Source organism: Phyllostomus hastatus, unplaced genomic scaffold (genome assembly GCF_019186645.2).
Source record: "Phyllostomus hastatus isolate PE091 unplaced genomic scaffold, TTU_PhHast_1.1 phas_scaffold_177, whole genome shotgun sequence".
NCBI classification, from domain to species: domain Eukaryota; kingdom Metazoa; phylum Chordata; class Mammalia; order Chiroptera; family Phyllostomidae; genus Phyllostomus; species Phyllostomus hastatus.
Genome location: NW_025334012.1, coordinates 497,353 through 513,603, shown reverse-complemented (window position 1 = coordinate 513,603; position 16,251 = coordinate 497,353). Strand labels below are relative to the sequence as shown.

General features: G+C 35.6%; 1 protein-coding gene and 1 pseudogene across 1 annotated transcript; both read left to right on the top strand.

Annotated features, from left to right (window-relative positions):
- The first annotated feature begins 754 nt into the window (after positions 1 to 754).
- Positions 755 to 1,723, top strand: LOC123831469 (olfactory receptor 5M11). Its single transcript, XM_045858349.1, has one exon. The coding sequence runs from the start codon at positions 755 to 757 to the stop codon at positions 1,721 to 1,723; it is 969 nt and encodes a 322-aa protein (XP_045714305.1).
- A 9,367-nt stretch (positions 1,724 to 11,090) lies between these two features.
- On the top strand, positions 11,091 to 12,039 carry LOC123831479 (annotated as a pseudogene).
- The last annotated feature ends 4,212 nt before the right edge of the window (positions 12,040 to 16,251 follow it).

Below are 16,251 nucleotides of genomic sequence, written 5' to 3'. Positions count from 1 at the left end.
ACAAACTTTCTTTAATTTGCTTGATGAGCAACTTTTTCAAGCAATTGCTTAAAAAGGACTTATTCACCCGAGGACACAACATCATGGAGAGCATGGGGATGGATATAGAGATGAGTAAAACATTGCATGCAATTCATTCTTTCATGCTCACACTATTTCTTTTCTTTTTACAACCAGTGTTTAAATATGTTCTTAGAAACAAAAAATAAACTATGTTTTGTCCATAACCCTGAGGAACTAATATGAGTACAAAGTAGATGTATTGTGGTCACATGATGTGCTCCAAAATAAATGAGTAGTATGTAGGGTAGACTGGAAGGGTAAAGCAAAAGGATGAGTTCAAGCTCAAGTATGAGAGTAGTGGTATGAGAAATGTTGCATGAAAAACTGGCCTTTGAACTGGGCTTTATAGGGCGAGAAGAGTTTGAGAAGCAAAAACTAGTTAATGGAGATAAGGGATATGTATGCATATGTGGATATAAGTTGTATATATTGATTTAAATATGGATTTAACTATAGATATATATAGGTATATCTATAGATATAAATGTAGATAAGAGAAATATAACAGTATAAAATTTAAAGGCAAAAATGCAAATGGTTTAGCAGAAGTACAAAGTTTGTTTATTGTTGAGTTAATTAAGAAGGACATGGATTTTGGAGTAAAAACATTTCAGTAATTAGTAAACTGATTTGTACCTTCCTATCTGCCCTATTTCCATTTGTTTCAAGCTCAGGCACAGACTCTCAGAAAATGCCCATCACAAATAACAGTGAAATAACAGAATTCATTCTCCTGGGGCTCACAGATCGCCCTGAACTGCAGTCTATCCTTTTCGTGCTATTTCTGGTGGTGTACCTGGTCACTCTCTTGGGCAACCTGGGCATGATAGTGTTGATCAGACTGGACTCTCGCCTTCACACACCCATGTACTTCTTCCTCACTAACCTAGCCTTTGTTGACTTGTGCTACACCTCCAATGCCACCCCACAGATGCTGACTAATTTCCTCTCAGAGAAGAAGACCATCACCTTTGCTGGCTGCTTTACACAGTGTTACATTTTCATTGCACTCCTCCTCACTGAGTTCTACATGCTGGCGGCCATGGCCTATGACCGCTATGTGGCCATATGCAACCCTCTGCGCTACAGTGTGAAAATGTCCAGGCGGGTGTGCATCTGCTTGGCCACATTTCCTTATGTGTATGGCTTCTCAGATGGCCTGTTACAGGCCATCCTGACCTTCCACTTGACCTTCTGTAGATCCAACATCATCAACCACTTCTACTGTGCTGACCCACCACTCATCAAGCTTTCCTGCTCTGACACTTACATCAAAGAGCACGCCATGCTCATATCAGCTGGCTTCAATCTCTCCAGCTCCCTCACCATCATCCTGGTGTCCTATGCCTTCATCATTGCTGCCATCCTCAGGATCAAATCAGCAGAGGGAAGGCACAAAGCATTCTCCACCTGTGCTTCCCACATGATGGCTGTCACCCTATTTTATGGGACACTCTTCTGTATGTATGTGAGACCACCAACAGACAAGACTGTTGAGGAATCCAAGATAATAGCTGTCTTCTACACCTTTGTAAATCCGGTGCTTAATCCATTGATCTACAGTTTGCGGAACAAAGATGTAAAGCGAGCATTGAAGAATGTCCTCAGACAAAATATGGTCACTAAGATGGCAATGCTTCCACTTTCCAATAAACCATAACTTTTAACCTTTGGCTCAAATGTTTTTGCATCTTGATGGTGAGTTTGGCATTCTTTATGGGTATATTTCAAGTAGCTCATGTACCAGCTTCAGGTCTGGGGTAAAGAAAGCTGCATTTGTTAGTCTCCTCCCTTGCCCCTCAATGTGTGGTCTTTGGACTAGCAGCAACAACATTTTCTTGACATCTTTAAAAAATGTGACATTATATTTTGTACTTCAGCTGTACCACACCCAAATATGTGCTTTAACCACATCCTAGGTGAGTTCGAGACATGTCAAATTTGAGGGGCAGTGCTCTAAGTGGAACTTCCTTCCTTTCATGACCTGAAACACTGGTGTGCTCTTGTTGTTTATAGTAGTAGAAAGTGGAAAGTTGCTTTCAGTCCAGTGCCTTGTATTTATTCAGTTCTTATTGCCATCTGTCTTTAAGAAATACACCTTTCTGTACTGCTCTCCTGAGTCGCTTAGCAAAATCAAAACTTAGTGTCATCACAGTGGTTTTTGTTTCTTGTGAATGTATTTGTATAATGATCAATGTGGGAATGGGTGAAGAGAGGGCTAGAATGAACATTCTTTCCTAGACCTGAGTTTGTGGATCAAGTCTGTGGCCTCTAAAATGTAAGATTTTACTTCCCTCCTCTGAATTGCAACACTGGATCCATAAACTCAGGTCTAGGAAATGAATGAATGCTTTCTATTACACTTGGATTGGAAAATGTTGATTTCACTGTGCTTTACATCCCCATGACTATTTTGTAACTACTAATTTGTACTCTTCAAGTACATCAGAGGGAATATAATCAATAATATTACAATTACTATGTATGATGCCAGGTGGGTAGTGAAGATATGAGGGGAAACACTTTGCAAAGTATGTGATTGTCTAACCAGTATAGTGAACACCTGAAACCAATACAAAATAATATTGAAAGTAAACTGTAACTGAAAAAAGTATTTCTTAAAAAAATTTAGATTTTGCTAGTGGTCACCTTTTATCTTCTTTTCTACTTTTTAACAGTGAATGTTTGGATTATTGATTTGAGTATTGCTTTATTTCTCATATATATTTTATACATTTCAGTTAAACACTGCTTTACCTGAAAGCCACTAATGATATTTTTCATCATTTAGTTTGCAATAGTTTCTTATTTATCCAGTGACTCTTTAACCTATATGTTATTTAGAAAATAGTGCTTACTTATCATATACTTGGGATTTAAAAGATATTTCACTGTTATGTATTTATAATTTAATTTATTTTTCAGAGAACAGTAACCTTATGATTTATTATTGAAAATTTATTGACTAGTATTTTTTCAAGGTTTGTTGATATATACTTGACATATAACAGGCTGTAAGCTTAAAATGTACAAGTGATGATTTGATCCATGTATTATATTGTGAAATAAATGTCACAGTAATGTTAGTCAACACATCTATCATCTCACATGATAGTAATTATTTTTTGTGGTGGTGAAAACATTGAAGATTCCCTGTCTTAGCACTTCTAACTATATGAAACAGTATTTTTTTTTAATTTCTCACCAAGGATATATTCACTGATTCAGTATTCTTAGTTGTAGTCACCGTGCCATACATTGGATCTCCAGAACTTACTCATTTTCTAAGTAGAAGTTTGTACACATTGATTGATATTCCCCATTCCCCTAACTCCCAGCCACTGCCAACCACCATTCAATTCTGTTTCTATGAGTTTTGCTTTTGAAGATTTCAAATAAATGTGAGATCACACAGTACTTGTCTTTCTGTTTCTTCCTGAAGTAAAACTTAAAATTGCCTGATTATTAAAAGGGAGTGGCATACTACATACAGTATGTTTGTGTCTGCAAGAATTAATACATATGTCCCCTACTCATCAACCTCATTGCCTATGCTTTCAAAACAACTTGAGTTCTAATGATGTAAATGAACATTAAGTTCTATTGCATAGTAAAGAAACAAATTTCAGAGATCCAGTAATAAGGAATATTCTTATGTTACTATTTTGTTTTAAAGCACTAAAACAAAATATTCATGGATACTTGAGCAGATGTTATATAAAAATTGTTTGTGGGTACACAAGAGTGGAAAAATGATATGTAAAATTGTATAACAATAGTTGTTAATACTGTTGTAGGAACAAATTTTATTAAATTCTTTTATAGAAAAGGAACATTCTAAATCAGAAATGTGTATACTCAAGAAGAAAATCTGTTTTGACTAAATGAAGCTAATATTAAAAATAGTGGAGTTATGAATACATGCAATATTGTTTTCTTTGTTGAAATAATAAAGCACATTGTTTTATATTAAAACAAGTACACTAAAAATGTACCAGATATATAGTGGTTAAAAACCATCAAAATTAGAGATTTGAATTTCTTTTGAGCACATAATCAGCTTTCATGAAAGGAAACATAATAATACATTGTATGAAAATAAATCATTTTCATATTCAGGAAATATATTGTAATGCACTTTGTTTGTAAGAGTAGCTCAGTGATATTCAATATTGGTAACAAAGAAAGTGAAAGGAAAAAGGTATTCACTAGTTGATTAATGATAAATAAGATCTTGAGTGAGACTAAACCTGACTTCAGCTGCTGTGTTTCCTATCAACCATCATTTGTAAACAACTTTCTCATTCATTGTTTCTTTAAGATTCTCACTTGATCCCAAGCTATGCATACATAAAAATATTACTGTTTATCATCATGCTATTGTCTATGTTTATGAGGAGTTTTTGGCTTAATCACTTCAACTTTTTTATCTAGACCATTAACCCTCCTCCCCTTTAACAATTGTCAGTCTGTTTTCTGTCACTATGAATCTGTTTTTCTATTTTGTTTGTTTATTTTGTTCACTACATTCCACATATAAGTGAAATCATATGGTATTTGTCTTTCTCTTATCGGCATATTGAACTCAGTATAATACTCTCTAGGTCCATCCCTGATGTCAAAAAAGGCAAGATTTCCATCTTTTTTATGGCTGAGTGCATTCCATCATGTAAGGGTACCACAGCTTTTTTATCCACTCATCTACTGGGCAATTGGGTTGCTTGCTAATCTTGACTCTGAAATAACGCTACAATGAATGTAGGGGTGCATGTGCTATGTTGAATAAGTGTTTTGTATGTTTTCAGGCATATTCCCAGAATCACAATCACATAAGTTGGGGGCAAGTAGAAGGTAAACCGAGGATGAATGGTTGTTGGGGACCACTCTGTGTGGTTTCTGAGACTGCAGCTCTGCAAGAGCAGACTCTGAAAGGGGCTAGTAATTCTCCGTGGAAAACCAGGTAATGCAGGTTGCAGACATGACCTGACTTTAACACTCAGGGTTCCAGTGGGAATCAGGCCTAGTAAATACATTGTATCCTTTGAAGCTCGTTCTGTTTTGTATAGCCCTTAAACTGGATGTTTAAGTTCAAGACATATTTACAATAGCCAAGTGTTGGAAGCAACCTAGATGCCCATCAGTAAATGAATGGATCAAAAAACTATGGTACATTTACACAATGGAATTCTATGCAGCAGAAAGAAAGAAGGAGTTCTTACCCTTTGCAATGGCATGAATGGAACTGGAAAGCATTATGCTAAGTGAAATAAGCCAGGTAGTGAAAGACAAATACCACATGATCTCACCTTTAATAGGAACCTAAACAACAAAACAAAGAAACAAGCAAAGTATAACCAAAGACACTGAAATAAAGAACAGTCTGACAGTGTTCAGAGGGGAGAGGAGAGGGAATTTCAGGGTAAAGGGGAAGGGTTGACAGGAACAAGTATGAAAGACACATGGATTAAAAACTATGGGTGGGTGGAAATGGGAGGGAGGAGGGGAGGGTTGGGTGGGTGGACTGGGATGGGAGTAAAAGATATAAAATTGTACTGCAACAGCAATTAAAATAAAGTTTTAAAAGAAGACATAAGGAGTAAACCCCTTGTCTCATGAAACACTTCTTAAAAACACTCTGGTGTCAGCGTGACTAACAGGCCCTGGCCTATGACAAATCCCTGTGTTCCTTCAATTATTATCTATAGATAATACCTGTTTTTGTATGATGATAGCCTTTTTGACTTTGATTGATGAACTATGCATGTATGCCAAGTACACCTACATACACCATTCCCAATAAAAGCCATTTGGGAGAAGGGCTCAGTGCATTCCCTACTAGAGGGATTCACCATCCACTTTTCCACAGAAACAGCAAGATTGCTTCTGGGACGACTTATTTCCCATCCATGGAAGGGAGGAATTCTGTGGACCAGATTTCCTCTCACACATGGTGATGGAGAGAGACTTGCCTTTGGGTGGTAAAAACACAATACAATATAGAGATAAAGCATAAAATTATAAACTTGGTGCCTAGATAATTTTATGAACCAATGTCACGTCAGTAAATTCAATAAAAATCAAAACAAATAGTGCTGTCATTTCAGAGAATTGCATTCAGGAACAACCAACAACGAATACAATCTTATTTTTTGAGACTCTTTTTCTTTTCATTTGGAAACTGTTAAATAGAACTTTTCTTCCTTGCACCAAGGTTTCTCATAAACACTCTTCTTAAAGGATATTCCACAAGCTTCTTCCTCAGAGTGTATGTGAATGGATTCAGCATGAACCCACAAAAACAAACAATCAAAAAACCAAACAAACACAAGCAGACAAAAAAAAAACCCCACTGCCACAATTTTCCCTTGCTCACAGACTGCTTATTTGCTGGTTTGAGATACATTCTAACAAGAACCCATAGAACTTAGTGACAGCTGTCAGGTGGGAGCCACAGGTGGACAAGGCTTTGCAATGTCCTCCCTGGGATGGATCCTCAAAATGTTGATGAAAATGAAACTTTCATTTCATCAACCCCTTGTAACCTCTTGTAGCTTTCATCCTGCTCTCCATTTATAAGTCTGTCCCCATTTTCCTTGTTAGATCAGTTTGTTCATTAGATTCCACACATGAGGGAAATCATATGGTATTTGTGTTGGGGACTGCCCTGCCTGGTCTCAGGATGTTGTAACCCCCTGTGACTTAGGCTGAGTGAAAGACCGCTGGACCAGGAGCCACTAAGGAGACAAAAACTTATTTCCCTGGCATGAATGCTCCCTGTTCTAATGCCTGGCTCCCTTGCATGATCGGCAGTCAAAGACAGGTAACAATTCTCTAAGAAAGAGAATGAATCTAAGACAGATGTGATCACATGGGAATGCCCTAAAGGAAGAGATTTGGGGCTGTGGATATGAAGGGGTGATGGACATCAACCCCTGCTCCCTCGGCTTTGTCAAAGCCTGAGTCTTTGTTCTTAGGTGTGAGAAATCCAAGTCTCCTGGCTTCTTCTGTCTCCTGCCCTTCTCAGGCCTGCAGAAATAGCAGGGGTGGTGCAGCCCAGACCAGAAATGGCGGACCCCCAAGGTAATCAGGCCTGGGACATAGAATACGCAAGATCCTGTTTGCTCATTAGATTCCACATATGAGGGAAATCATATGGTATTTGTCTTTCTCTGACTGGCTTATTTCACTTAGCATAATGTACTCCAGGTTCATCCATACTGTCACAAAGGAAAAAATCTTTTTACTTTTTATGGTCTAGCAGTATGCCATTGTGTAAATGTCTCATAGTTTTTTTATCCAGTCATGTACTGATGGACACTTGGGTTGCTTCCATGTCTTGGTGACTGTAAATAATGCTGCAATGAACATTGGGTGCTCATGTTCTTTTGAATTAGTGTTTTGGATTCCCTCAGATATATTTCTAGAACTGGGATCACTGGATCATAAGGCAGATCCATTTTTAACTTTTTGAGGCATCTCCATACTGCTTTCAATAGTGGCTGCACCAACTTGTAATTCCATCAACCTTGCAAAAAGGTTCCCCTTTCTCCACACCCTCCTTTGCCCATTTTTTAATTGGGTGGTTTGCTTTTTTGGTGTTGAGTTTTGTAAATACTTTACAAGTTTTGGATATTAACCCCTTGTCAAATGCATTGGCAAATATGTTCTCCATGCTGTGAGTTGTCTTTTTATTTTGTTGATGGTTTCCTCTGCTGTGCAAAAAATTTTTAGTTTCATGTAGTCCCATTTGTTTATTTTTTCTTTTAGTTTCCCCTGCTGGGGAGATACACCTGATAAAAATTTTCTACCAGTAATGTCCAAGATTTTGCTGCCTATGTTTTTGTCTAGGATTTTTATGGTTTTGGTTCTAACATTTAAGTCTTTGTTCCATTTTGAATTTATTCTTGTGTGTGGTGTAAGAAGGTGGTTTAGTTTCATTTTTCTACTTGTATCTGTCCAATTTTCTCAACACCATTTAGTGAATAAACTGTATTTTGCCCATTGTTTGTGCTTGCTTCCTCTGTTTAATTTTAACTTACTGTAAAGGAGTGGGTTTATTTCCAAGCTCTCTACTCTGTGCCATTGATCTTGGGGTCTGTTTTTATGCCAGTACCAGGTTGTTTTGATTACTATGACCTTATAGTATAGTTTGGATTTCATCCATGATGTAATTGTTAAAATTTGGAAGGTGAAAATGTGTTTGAAGTAAGTTCGAGCCTTCAATGCTTGCCTGCCAACCTGTTTGATTTAACTTTGGCTAGAGACTGACATTGTGCCTCCATGTGTGTGTGTTTATTTAATTTACAAAGGTAAATTTATTACAGTAAAATGTAGACATTTTAATGCGATTTGACAGATGTATACAGCCATGTAATCATGTTTTGATTTTAAGACTGCTATGCAGGTAGGGAGAGAGGGTGAGAATAAGGCACATGAAAACTCCCCAAAGCTCACTCTTCCTAACAAGATTCAGACATTTTGGCTTGAAGAAACACTTGGAATTGTTACAAGCATTTGGGTGATATACAGAGTTCTGAAAAGTTGATTTTACAACTTTGGTCAGTGTTCTCATTACTGTTGTGGAGAAGCAGGTTTTGGGCACAACTTTGCCTTCCTGGAAGTTATCTTCCTCTTGGTATAAGATTTTTTTTTACCTGGCTGGCGTAGCTCAGTGGATTGAGCGCGGGCTGGGAACCAAAGTGTCCCAGGTTCGATTCCCAGCCAGGGTACATTACTGGGTTGCAGGCCAGAACCCCCAACAACCGCACATTGATGTTTCTCTCCCTCTCTCTCTCTCTTCCCCCTTCCCTCTCTAAAAAAATAAATAAATAAAATCTTTAAAAAAAAGATTTTTTTTGGAGATTCATTTTAGTTGTATTATTTGTCTTTCAAAAACATTTACTGCTGATTAGTATTCAATTATAGGGATATTTCACTATATTTAAATGTATGTATCTACCAATATACATTTGAGTTTTTAGTGGGTATGCCTTCTTTTCTTTTGGATAAATATTAATATTACTGGGCCATCATTTTATAAAGAATTATAGCATTTTATGAAATTTTATAAGAAATAGCCAGTTTTCCAAAGCATATGAATCATTTTATACTCCATCAAGTAATTTATTCTGAGAGTTTCAAGTACTTGACCTTGTTATGTTTTTATTATCTATTTAAAAAACTCTTGCCATTGATGTGGGCTTGAAGTGGTATCTCATTGTAGTTACAAGAGGCATTTCTTTGACAATTATGGATGGATGTTGAAATTCTCTTCATGTATGGTGGCTGTTCATATATCTTTTAAATAAATTGTTTAGTTTCTTCTTAGACTTTTAAAAATTGGGCTGATTAGTTTATTGTGCAGAACCATCATGTATTCTAGATACAAGACTTTGTCAGGATTATTTAATGTGGACACTGTTTTTCAGTCTGTGGCTTTCCTAGTTTTTCTGTTCCTCACATCTCTACACTACTGCACCTTCCTCCTCTTCACTCTCCTTACATGACCTCGTCTCACTCTTTATACCATTAAGCTTTCTGATTGGAATTCCCTGTTCTTTACTATACTAAAACTGCAAAACTTATTTTCCCATATTTAGTCTTCCATAGTATTAAAAGTGACAGTTAAATTCTCTATATGTGCTAAAAAAGCCCATACACAATATCAGCAGTGTGTATAAGTGTTAGGAAGGGGTAAATGGCCTCAAAGGAGACTCTAGCTCCCAAAGCATAAAATTAAAAAATTTCTCTTGAGGAACAAAGGCTATTTTAATTGTTTTATAAAATTATTTTAAAAATGCCCTAGACAATATTCTTAAGAAATACACTATAAATCTTCCTACTTCATTTTTACAAAATATTGTAAGTCATCTATTACAGGTAGGTCATTTTCTACATTTGTTCACAGAAACATGTTTTGTTATTTTGGGTGGAAATTAGTATCTCACTCATGTGGGTGAAAAAGTACATCTGACAACATCCTGCCTTCATTTCCTTCATAATACTTGCTTCTAAATGACATTATGTTATACATCTTTGTCTCTGTGTTTAATTCTCCCATAATATATGATGTGTGAAGATGAGGAATAGTTTTCATGCTGTCAACCCAGAACCTAGAACAGAAATATATCAAAGCTTTTCAGTGTACATGAATAAATGAGTGAGTTAATTTACAAAACAGAGAAAACAATTTTTTATTCTGTAACATTTTAGCCAGTTACAAAGAGATAAGATTCAATAACTGAAAGTCCTCTACATAACATGAAGTCAGACAACTGGATTTTTAAATGAAAATACTATATTGAATATATATATCTTATTTTGTATTTGAAACTACAAGAATCAGAGCTGGAGGGACCCTAGGAAACTAACTTCCATCATTTGTTCAGTTGAATGATGCTAAGATGCTGTTTTTCATGACTGATTTTCATTCCTTTGGCTTTATTTATTCACGATATTTGAAAAAATATCATATATGGAGTTCTCCAAAATGATAGACATAAATGTAAAAAGATATATAATATGCAATATTGTTACATTATAGATATTAATACATACTGGAATTATATATACATATATAATCACATACATCTAAGAGAGAGAATGTATATATCTATTTGATATATTGAGAGGAAGAGAGGGACAACACAGAGATATAGGGTGAATATATTTATATAGACACTTGTGTATTTTTTTATAGGTTGTATTTATTTTTTTTAGAAAGGGGGAGGGAGGGAAAAAGAGAGGGAGAAAACATCAATGTGTGATTGCCTCTGGAGAACCCCCTGCAGGGGACTGAGCCTGCAACCCAGGCATGGCACCTAGACTGGGAATTAAACCAGTGACCCTTTGTTTTTCATGCCTGAACTCAATCCACTGAGCCACCCAAGCCAGGGCAACACTTGTGTAGTTTTGAAAAGAGAAATTTCCCAATAATGACTAAATTAATAAGTAAATATGAGGTGGTTAAAATAAATGCAGAATCCCTCACTTTTCTTTGTGACTTTTAGTTTTCAAAGGATAAGAAAATGTCTTCCCAAAACCACACTACAGTGGCAGAATTCATTCTCTTGGGACTCACAGATGACCCAGTACTAGAGAAGATCCTGTTTGGGGTGTTTCTGGTGATCTACCTAATCACGCTGACAGGGAATCTGTGCATGATCGTGCTGATCAGGGACCAATTCCCACCTCCAAACACCCATGTATTTCTTCCTTAGCCACCTCTCCTTTGTAGATATTTGCTATTCTTCCAACATCACCCCAAGTATGCTGTACAATTTCCTCTCAGACCAGAAGACCATCTCCTATGCTGGATGCTTCTCACAGTGTCTTCTCTTCATTGCTCTGGGGATCACTGAGCTTTACATCCTTGCCTCAATGGCATTGGATCGCTATGTAGCCATCTGCAGCCCTTTACATTACAGCACCAGAATGTCCAAGGACACTTGTACCTCTCTAGTCATGGTATGTTATGTTTTTGGCTTCCTCAATGGACTCTCTCAGGCACTGCTGACCTTTCACTTGTCCTTCTGTGGCTCCCAGGAAATCAATCATTTCTACTGTGCAGATCCTCCTCTTATAATGCTGGCCTGCTCTGACACCCATGTCAAAACGATGGCAATGCTGGTAGTGGCTGGATTTACTCTCTCAAGCTCTCTCTTCATCATTCTCCTGTCCTACCTTTTCATTCTTGCAGCCATCTTGAGGATCCGTTCTGCTGAAGGCAGGCACAAAGCCTTCTCCACCTGTGGTTCCCACCTGACAACAGTCACTATATTTTATGGGACCCTCTTCAGCATGTACTTAAAGCCCCCATCTGAGAGATCTGTAGAGGAGTCCAAAATAATTGCAGTCTTTTACACTTTTTTGAGCCCAATGCTGAACCCGTTGATCTATAGTCTAAGGAACAAGCATGTGATCCACGCCCTGCAGCAGACAGTGAGGGGACATCTCTTCCATAAAAGCGCAGGTTAGGCATCTGTTTATTGTACTGAGTAAGTTTCTGTGATGAGAGAGGGACTCTCTTCAAAGAACAAACCTCCTGCTCTGTAATCATTTTTATTTATTGCCATGAACTCTCAATGACATTTACTAATTTCTTGTCAAAGTTTGTAACTTTAAGGATATTGTTCTCATAAAACTGTAATATTGACATTGAAAATGTTTTATTTAGCAGAGAACTTTTCATAATAAATGGGCTATATTCAATAATTCCATCCAATACTTCACTATCTTCACTTTCTTGGTGATTAATCTAATTCACTCTGATGGAAACATTGGAAACCCATTTGCTTTGAGTTATATAGTCTTCAAAACCACAGTGAGTTATAAATAAGGTGATTAGTTTAACACTGGTATTTGAAAAACTATGAATAATTTATTCTTCAATGTGTGGTGTCTAACAATTGCTCTGATGCTTGGAATTACAGTGAAGAAATTTTAAATACGTGGATCACTCAGAGGTTTAAACCTTCTGTGTGCATTCCCCTAACCACACATATTATACACATCCTAAGAAACATTTTTTTCATTTTAAAATACCATTTACATTCCTTGATGTTGAAAATACACTGTCAACACCTCCTTATAAGAGTCCAGAAATATGAATGTAATTCAATCTTCAGTAAAGTGCAATGTCAATGTAGATGTAGTTTTTACAGAGTAGTTCTGACTTATGTCTAATATATTAAAAGTTATTAGTGTCTATCAGCTGGCTTCTGCAGACCCAAGAAAGCCTTTAGAGCGTATGCAGATGAGTAGGTGTGTAGAAATCCTTCTGGAAGCAAACACCCAATGCTTACTTTGGTGCATAAATCTGTGTGTGACTCACTATTTTCTAGATTAGTCTGTAACAGTTTTCAAAATTTCCATTGAGAATAATTGATATTAAGAAAAGCTATATAAGGAGATACATAATTTATTCACATTAATCCATGCATTATTTATTAGTCAATGACATGGTTACAAATGGAAAGTTATGTTAAACCTTTTTTAAATTGCCTTAAATGCTTTGTATTCTGAGATTGTGAACTTTTATTTTATTTATTTATTTATTTTTAAAATTATTTTTATTTATTTTTAGAGAGAGGGGAAGTGAGGAAGAAAGAGGGAGAGAAGCATCAATGTGTGGTTGCCTCTTATGTGTCCCCTATTTGAGGACCTGGCCTGCAACCCAGGCATGTGCCCTGACTGGGAATTGAGCCAGTGACCATTTGGTTCACAGGCCTGAACTCAATTCACTGAGCTACACCAGGCAGGTGGACTTTAATTTTACATAAGACCACAATACCAAATGTCCATATGAAATCAACTACTACATTTATTGTACTGTGTCTGATTTGTTTTCCAGGAAATATCTACATGACCAACAGTTCTAGAAATTTGGGCTCTATTCTTAAGTTTCAATTGATTGAATATAGGCTGATTCTATCAAACATGTTCACTATATAGAACTAAAAATACAGACAGATGTAAGGAAGTAATGTTTATCAGTCTTATGTCCTAAACAAATGAACAACCTCTGTTTGTGTTTTGTTACATTTTCCTCAATAAACGGATATTCATATATAGTTTTATAATGTATAAAATTTGGAATATTTCCCATAGACAAATTTGAATATTAATTTCAGTTGATAGTATTATGTTTGTATTTCTTATGGACTAAATATATGTAGTGAGGACCATTTTTAATGTAATATAATACACAAAATTGAATCATACTTGAAGTTAATTATAAAAGTATTACATACATATTTTGAAAACTACTAAAATATTTTTCAATTTTGTAATAAAATTCAATTTCAACTTTGAAATAAGTCTAAAATTTACTTATTAAAAGAGAACTGCTCTCTGCATTTAGCATTTTTGTTCACTTAGTTTATCTTGCAAACCATTATTCTATCATATTGAGATTTCTGCTATTTTTTTATAATTGACTGAGAACTCTATGTATGTATCTTACTGATTGTTCTTTTAGGATAAATCCTTAAATGAGAAATTGCTGAATTAAGTAATCTCAACATTTTTTAAGGCTTTGCTAACTTTTTCTTTGGGTAAATTTTTCTTCAGAAAGAGTCAAACTTAGTCATCAAAGTTGACACTTATGATAAACACTGTTTGAGAATAAACATTTCACTGTACATTTGTTATTAGAAAATGTCATTTAAGAGTATTTGTTTCTTTGCTGTAATTCTTAGGAAAAAGATCTGTTTTCATTGAACAGAAGAATTGAAATATATGTTTAAAGAATAAGGGACATCTATCAGTTTGATGATTATTGTACATTTGATCTCTGATGATTTGTGGCATGAAGAATATTTACAATTTTATTTGAAAATATTTTATCTGTCTTATTTGTTTTGTGTTTTTTCTCAAACTTAAGTTTAAATAAGCAAGCGTCCATATTGTATTATTGTTTTTCATGGCCATATTTTATGAGAATACCTTGGATTGTTTGAGATACAATTTTATCATATGTTAGAATATTGTATGCAACATTTTCCTTCACATTCTAACCCATTCTCTCCTACTATCTATTAAGTAACCATTTATTTTTCCACTAATTTTTATGTTATGTTTATTGCACACTTAATAAATTCTTTTCTATTTCTTCTTGACATATATATGTATTTGAAAACAAATTCTTTTTTTTAAAATTTTATATAGTCAGTGAATTTTCACAGAATGTTTTAGTTAATTTTTTTAAAGATTTTATTTATTTATTTTTAGAGAGGGAAGGGAAGGAGAAAGAGAGAGAGACAGAGAGAGAAAGATCAGTGTGCGATTGCTGGGGGCTGTGGCCTGCAACCTAGGCATGTGCCCTGACTGGGAATTGAACCTGCGATGCTTTGGTTCACAGCCCGTGCTCAATCCACTGAGCTACGCTAGCCAGGGCTTTGAAAACAAATTCTTATAATTAATGCAGATTAAAATATGTTTTAATTTTTGTAAAAAATTTTTATCTTAACTATTATTCTTTTCAAATTTATTTTTTGAGAACTCAAATCAGATGCTTCTAGATATCCCATGAAGAAACTTTAATACAGAAATTTTGCAATAATGGTTCAGTTCATGAGGTGTATGTGTACATATACATAGAAATCAAATATGACAATATAAACAATGTGCATTCACTGTAGATTATTGGAAAATGTGGGAAATCATTTAGTATTAATATGATTGTTCTATCCAGATTAGAAAGGGAGATGTATGAAATGGAGGCCAGAGAGAGGGCTTCTCAGATTTGAAAGGTTACAATCCAGTTAAACTGTTTTTTCAGAAAGACAGAGAGGTGCTGGTGGCCTAGTCATGAAAAAAGCCTATAACCTAGCACATTAAGGTTGTTTATATATGAATGCTTTTATACAAACATTTATTTCTGTTCCATACCTGTGTCCATAATGCAACATATTTTTTTCAGCAAAGATACCTAAATACAGAATCTTATCATTACTGAATTTTATTTTTGCCAATAAAAAATGTCAGTAATCAAAATTATGAATTAAGGTACTGTTTTGTGAATCTCTTTTCAAGAGAGTTCAACAAGTATGGCAATTTCTACACTGATGGTGTAGAAATAATGATACATAGTTTTTATGGAAATCAATTTGGCATTATGTTTTAAGGAGTCTTAAAAGTGTTTGAACACTTTTACTCAGTTATTCAAATTTTAAGAATGTGCTGAGAGCATAGAAACACATGGGGTGGAAGATTTTGCCTGCAATGAATAACTGGCTGGACTCAGGCCTATCGCAGATGGAACAGAGGCTGGTTATGTATGACTGGATCCCTTATAAGGGTGTGTTGGCTGTGATGAAGAAAACAAAAAAGTGCATATTTCTAGTATCATCCAAGTGGGCATTGGTGATATAGTGGTGAATATAGCTGTCTTTCAGTATCATCCAGATTCCAGGATATAAAGTTAAGGGATATTTATTAATGTTAGAATTGGAATATGAATGTAGGAAAAAGTAGGGATTTATGCTGGGTGACAACTTCCTTGGGGGCTTCCCAGCTATAATCTGAAGCCAGTCCCCAGCATGGTGAGGACAAGAAGAGACCTAAGAAAAAGGCTGACCACTCCAGTTTGGTGGGTGGCAGGTTGAATAAACCAGGGAACTCACTTACGAGGCTTTTGTTGGGCAGTGGCAAGAAGAGCAGATTTCTGCATCCACCCCACAAAACTTC